Source organism: Citrus sinensis, chromosome 4 (genome assembly GCF_022201045.2).
Source record: "Citrus sinensis cultivar Valencia sweet orange chromosome 4, DVS_A1.0, whole genome shotgun sequence".
NCBI lineage: Eukaryota > Viridiplantae > Streptophyta > Magnoliopsida > Sapindales > Rutaceae > Citrus > Citrus sinensis.
In genome coordinates, this window is record NC_068559.1 from 16,177,453 (window position 1) to 16,184,433 (window position 6,981).

The following is a 6,981-nucleotide window of genomic DNA, read 5'->3' on the forward strand; positions in this document are numbered from 1 at the left end:
AAATCCAATCAAAGTTTTTCGGATGCTTCTAAATCCCGAATTCTCTTTTTGACATTCTAAAAGTATGTGACAAGAAAGAAATGAAAATACTTCATATTGAATTTAATTAGTCTCAATTAATCTTGCTCAAGTTTATCGGCTCATCTTTAAGTGTTATTCAAGAACTTAGTAGAGCCCTCCTTTTGAAAATTTTTTAATGTCTTTTTTTTCTTTTTTGGTTTTTTGTGTTAATAACCTTGACGAACAAGGGATTTTTATTAAAATGAAAAAGGAAAGACATCAGGGCTCAAGTTTTGAATGTCTATTACTCTGTATATTTAATATTAGAAAATTTAATTAACAAGTTCAATCAATTAGATGAGATAACTCTAGTTCTCAAAATTTCTATTCGATTCTCAACAAATACAAAAAACAAAACAAAAATTGAAGAATTTTCATATTTTGAATAATTCGCTATTTTGATGTTGAATACCAAATATCAATATTACCAGGAGTGGCTCCAGTCCTAGACAACAGAAAAAGTTGCTGAAGCCCTGTCCCAATCTAAGGCCCTCAATTATATTAATTATCATTTTTGTGCCCCTATTTAGGAATAATTAAAGATTTATTAATAACTTATAAATGTTTGAAAATATTTACTTTTGATTAATCGTGATTGAGTTTATTGGCTTGTCGTAAGTATTATTCAAGGACTTAGTAGGGCCCCTTATTTGAAAATTTTTGCCTATTACTCTATATATTAGATATTAGAGAAAAAATTTATAAATAAGTCCAATCAATAAAATGGAATGATTCTAGATCTTGAATTCTTGATTCGACTCTAAAACAAAAAAATAAAATAAAATAAAACAATCAGAAAGAATGAAGAATTTTTAAACTTCTAAACTATTAGCAATATTAATTGATGTAACACCAAGGATTAATAGAACTGGGGGCGGCTCAAGGCCTAGAGGCAGCTGCTAAAGCCCCACCTCCAATTAAGAGGGAACTTCTATTTAATTAAGTATACACTATTCCAATGAAATGAAATGAAATTAAATTAAATTTATATAATAAAATCCTCTAATTTGTCTTTTAGCAATACAAGCTTCTAAACGAAAGTTTCCCATAATCTACAAACTAATTCTAAGTTTTTTTTTTTATCATTTAGCTCTTTTCTTATATTCATATAAATGTATGTGACCAGTTTTATTAGCATTTTAAGAACCTACACAGCATTTTCTGTGGATGAGAAAATATGGAAGAAAAGCTTAAATAAAAATTATTGACTTAAATTTAACTAGTAAAAGGCCAAAAAAAAAGTTCACCTACGGCATCAAATCTTGAAAAAATCCCTAAGTTCAACCTATATAGTCAGAATTGATCAAATCAAAACACACATTCGAAATTCAATTTAAAAAAAAATGGTACTTCGTAGAGGAAAGAAGAATGGAGTCCTCAAATATAAATTCTACATTTCACAATTCTAAACGTGAGCTTTTCCTCACAATTTTCTAAAACTTTAACGCATAATTATAGAAATAGCGTAAACTTCATCAAAACCGCCTATTAGAATGGTGATTTTATGAAAAAAAAAATTAAAAATCTCTTCATCTTTTAAATATTTGAAAATAAATTCGGCCCATTCAGTTTAAATGATTGGGCTGCATTTTAAATAAATTTAATGTATTTTTTATTGTAATATTAATATTACTAGATCATTGTATAATATTTTAAAGTAATAACATTAATAATCATATCATAGTTAACTTCACCTTTTAGTAAACGCTCCCTTACTTTTCACAACTTTTTATTCACCTACTTTCTTATCCTACATGTTTTTATTACCGAGCACCATCAGAACAACTTGACCATAATCCCAATTCCCAAAACCTAACACATGGAGGAATTTTATATTACATCAGAGATAATACAATATAACTAATTAATGCATATATAACATGTAATTGAATTTTATATAACCACTAATTGCATGATAATTCTTAAAAATAAATGCACTCACATCATAATATCATTTGTTTATTGTATGTCTTATACGATCATGGGCAAACCTAGCTAAGAGCTAAGAAGCACTTCGGCCCCTTCTAAGCCTTATTTTCCTTTCAAATGTGTCATTAACCCCTTGTAAAAGAGTTAAATAAAAAGAATTTGGCCACATTTTATATATAACAAAAATATTCGTAATTTAGTTGTAAGAGTGCTATTTAGTGGTCTTGAAAAATTGGTTTAAATAACAATAGCCATATAATTAATTTATTACTATTATTCTTTAAAATTTAAAAGAAAAGAATAGAATTTGAATTTTTGAGATTTTAAATTTATTTAAGTGAACAGTAAAAAAAGAAAAAAGTACTTCAAATTAAATTAAAATTTGTTTAAACTAAACTCTCCCAAATTTAAGTATCTAGATCCTGGACATGCTACTTTTGAGATATTCTAAAATATCTCCTAAAGAATTGAAAATATATTAACAAAATGGTAAAGTTCACCAACTTCATCTGCCATGGCTTTGTTGCGTGTTCATTTTATTTATTTATTTATTTTGGGTTGTTAATTCATGCTCATATTGCCAAAGAGGCCGTTCTCTTATTAGGTTATAGGTCGGTATGAGTCACAATAATTGCAACTTCAGTGATTCAAATGCTGAACAGACTAGAAACAATTAAGACAACAGAAAACTCCCATTAGGACTTTGTCATAATGACCAATAACTGAAATCCTTAGCTTTTTGTCTGCTAATTGTGTTAATTAAAGGTTAATTTATGGTAGCTTTTTTACCAAAACTTAGCCTTTTCAATTAAATAACAAATTTCACACATGGCCCTACCAAACTATATATATATATATATTAGCAAACTTTGCCTTAATTTTAACCTTTAAAAATCTAATTTTTTATATATTTTTTTATTAAAAAGATAGATTAGTAGATAAAACTCAAATTAAATTTTTCATTTTTCATTTTTTTTTAAGATTCGAACTCAAATGATTTGTCAATTAAAACTAAATAAAATGATTCAATTGGAGCTCTACAGGCCAAAAAAATCTAATAATTTAGAGAGGACACACCATTCTAATAAAATCAGATTTGAAAAATTATAAACCATGTGATTTGAGCAGCCTATACTGTGATAAAATTCTAAGCACATGATAAGCCTAGAAAGTTGGTAGAGAAATTGCATTACAACTATCTATACATATATTAAAGCTATAAAATTAATTTTAATATTTTATTTTAATTAAAGTTTGTGTATATCCTACGGCTCTGGTTAATTACATAATTAACGTTGATTACTCTAAATTATCAAAAAAAAAAATGGAATGATTAACCAAAAATATTAAATTTAGCAACCCTGGGTGGGTTAATGCATTTATGTGAGTGCATCATTGATATATATCACATTAATTCCTGATATTAAATAAGTTTCCTAACTTTGCAGTAACAGACCTGCAGATTACCACGATCACGACGCCGTTGAAAATTTAAGTCTCACGGCAGGGACTGTCAAAGATGTTATGTTACAGTTGGGTGACAGAATCACAACCTTGCACAGAGTCTAGTAGTGGCAGGCACCCACCGTTCTGTTTTGGTCTAGTTGGCTGTTCCGTTCGTGTATGCCACGTGGCTTAGGAATGAATCAGACGGCTGTGATGCCATTGGCAGCTGCTGACGGGACTCACATGGTGGACCCCACTCCCCTCAACGGAGCGTTATGTCTCTACGTACTTTACTTCTCATCAACCTTGGTAACAACATGAATATATGCATGTCGAGTTACGAGAATGCCCCTTGAATGTATGTATGGAGGGTAACGTCTTTAAACATTTCCATTACGTTCAGGCCGATTTGTTATTTTATTTTTGCCACTTGATGAGATAGCGTAAGTCCACTTATACATAAATTTACAGGGTTATGGTTTTTCTTAAGCTTCTAATATTAGTTCAGTAACTGTAAAACATAAATGTATGTGGAGTTACCAAAATGCCCCTCGAGAAAGGCCAAAAAGTAGCATGAAAGCTCCGGGCACCATTTGTCTCGAGCACATCCTTCGTTGATAGCACGTGCCCCTTATAAAAAGCCACGTCATGTGAACGACGACGATGATGATAAATTAGACCTTATAGTGAAGTGTTTTTCTTTTAACTTCAGATCTGATGGTCCAGAAACCACAGTAGTAGGGAAAAAAGAAAAAGAAAAAACCTCAAAAGAAATAGAAAATAAGAGAAGCCTGCCTCTCCACAGAAAAAGAGAGAGAGAGTTCAATCTCAAAGCTTATCTCAACAACAAAAAAATTCTCTGTACACTAATGGGGGAGGTATTGCAAAAACTCCATAATCTTATTTACGTTTTCTTTATGAACCCATTAATCATCTTGATTGGGTTTTAATCTTTTTTTTTTTTTTGGTTGCATGTGTTCGTTATACAGGAAGAAAAGAAGCCACCGGCAGCGGAGGAGAAGAAGCCGGAAGAAGCAAAGAAAGAAGAAGCAGCTGAGAAACCGCAAGAAAAACCAGCAGCAGCTGAGGAGAAGAAACCGGCACCGGAAGAATCAAAGGACGCCAAAGCGGCAAAGGAAGAACAATCTCCACCTCCACCAAAAGAAATTGTTCTTAAAGTTTACATGCATTGTGAGGGTTGTGCTCGCAAGGTTCGCCGCTGCCTCAAAGGCTTTGAAGGTATAAATATTTATATACAAGCATAAGAGCAGCGATATTCAGACCCAAAAATAATAGACATAACGCTTGCAGAATAGCTGTTTTTATCACGTTCTGTCAGCTAAATTTCGATTTAGTAGCCGTCATTTGTTATAATTTGGGTGTTTGGCAGGAGTTGAAGATGTAATAACTGATTGCAAGACTCACAAGGTGATTGTGAAGGGAGAAAAAGCCGATCCATTGAAGGTTTTGGACAGAGTTCAAAGGAAGAGTCATAGACAAGTTGAGCTGCTGTCTCCGATTCCGAAACCAACGGCGGCGGAGGAGGAGAAAAAGGCTGAAGAGAAAGCGCCGCCGAAGCCTGAGGAGAAGAAAGAAGAAGTAATCTTTAATCTTTTTACTCTCTCTCTTGTGTGTCTCTAGTACTTTGAATTTTAATTATTCTTTGATATTCATTTTTTGTTTGATTAATTTTGCTGCAGCCTCAGGTGATCATCGTGGTGTTAAAAGTCCACATGCATTGTGAGGGTTGTTCACTAGAGATCAAGAAAAGGATACTCAGAATGGAAGGTGTGTTCTTTTCTTTTTTTTTTTCCTCAAAAACTCTTTCGTTCTTTCTATTTCTTTGGTGTGGTCTATTTTTTTTTTTTTCCGGTTCATGCAATTTTGTTCGTGTATTCTTTTTAATTATCTTTTGCTGCCACAATTTAATTGTGATTTAACAGCTTATCCTCTTACTTTAGTTTGGCAATTTGGGACCAATAAAATGCCATAACTTTTGAATCCTTTTTTGAGAAAAACAGAGTTTTTTTATTTTTTTCTCTCACCAATCTTTCAAAAATGACCCAGGTTTTTCTTTATTTTTTTAACTTTATTATATAATTAAACTGTTCAATTCATTAAGATTCTATGGTACTTGGTCCAATTGAAGTCAATAAATATTTACTTCAATTCTAAATCAAATCCCACCAACCCCAGTCCCCAGATCAGAATATTATTGTAATTATCACCATAATTCTTTTTGTAACTTTCTAGGGGTGGAATCAGCGGAGCCAGATCTAAAGAACTCACAGGTTACAGTGAAAGGTGTATTTGATCCACCAAAGCTGGTGGATTACGTGTACAAGAGAACCGGAAAACATGCAGTGATTGTGAAGCAAGAGCCGGAGAGGAAAGAAGAGAAATGCGGCGGTGGCGACGGTGGTGGTGGTGATGGTGCTGCCAATAAAGAAGAGAAGAAAGGAGGAGGAGGAGGTGAAAACAAAGAGAACAAAGCAGCAGCTGGAGAGCAAGAAAACCAAGAGAAGAAAGAAGGTGACAACAAGAAGAGTAATGATGATGAAGCTAAAGCAGCTGCAGCAGATGCAACAGCAGCAACAGAAGAGACAACAGTGGTGGAGCTCAAGAAAAATATTAATGAATATTATTATTACCCACAAAGGTATGCAATGGAGATGTATGCTTACCCTCCTCAGATCTTCAGTGATGAAAACCCTAATGCCTGTTCTGTAATGTAAAAAAAAAAAAAAAATTGGGGAGATGAAGGGGCAAAATGGGGAAAAAAAGAAGATCAATTGGGTGATCTATCAAAATTCAACCCTGTCCTGCTCTCCATGTGATGTGCTCAGTTGTACTGTGTAGTTTTTGTTGCTACAAAAAGTATAATCTACAGATATGCTGTAGAGTTTTGAGGCTCTGGAGTACTTTTTTTTAACTGTTATAAATATGAATATATATAATAACATTATGAAAAAATTTATTTGTTAACATTATGACAAATTGTAGTTCTTAGGATGCTTTGTTTATTATATTTGTTAAAATTCTGTATGGTGGAAGGTCATCAATCTCACTGTTTGAGTAAGTGGGTTGGTTATATTGTTGAATGAAGGGGACATTGACTTGAAGTTTCCATGTTCATTAGCACAATAGCACTTCCATTGGTTCTGCATCATGCAATAGGATGTTATTATACTATTTTTTTTATTCTCCTTTTGTGCAGTTGATTCAGTTTTTGGTGGGACACACCTGTTGGTTCAAGTATCTTTCAATAACTTCACAAATAAATTTGGTGTGTTCCTATTAATTAAATTAAGGTGAATTTATGATTAGATTATGACATTCTATTTAAAGGCCCTCTAATTTACTGTTTTTGGAATAATTTGAAAATCAAATGGTTTAAAAATGGTCTAATATTAGAATGAAAGAGCAGTACAATCAACAATCTAATTAACTCTGAAATTGGGATTTCATTAACACTCTAGTCTCCATCTGGGTGGAGAAATTATTTATTGCTTTTTCCAATGATACTCTCACTGACTCACTGCACCC

At 32.4% G+C, this 6,981-nt stretch overlaps 1 protein-coding gene across 1 annotated transcript; it reads left to right on the forward strand.

Moving 5' to 3' along the window:
• The first annotated feature begins 4,127 nt into the window (after positions 1–4,127).
• Positions 4,128–6,420, forward strand: LOC102622829 (heavy metal-associated isoprenylated plant protein 7). Its single transcript, XM_006493167.4, has 5 exons — positions 4,128–4,313; positions 4,425–4,674; positions 4,826–5,034; positions 5,136–5,223; positions 5,689–6,420. The coding sequence occupies exons 1-5, from the start codon at positions 4,305–4,307 to the stop codon at positions 6,168–6,170; spliced, it is 1,038 nt and encodes a 345-aa protein (XP_006493230.1). The 5' UTR covers positions 4,128–4,304; the 3' UTR covers positions 6,171–6,420.
• Positions 6,421–6,981: the final 561 nt, after the last annotated feature.

Bases quoted from the DNA above. Each gene is read 5' to 3' on its own strand.
- LOC102622829 (XM_006493167.4), top strand. The intron at 4,675-4,825 runs GTATAAATATTT...GGTGTTTGGCAG, and splicing joins CTGCCTCAAAGGCTTTGAAG to GAGTTGAAGATGTAATAACT. The intron at 5,224-5,688 runs GTGTGTTCTTTT...GTAACTTTCTAG, and splicing joins AAGGATACTCAGAATGGAAG to GGGTGGAATCAGCGGAGCCA.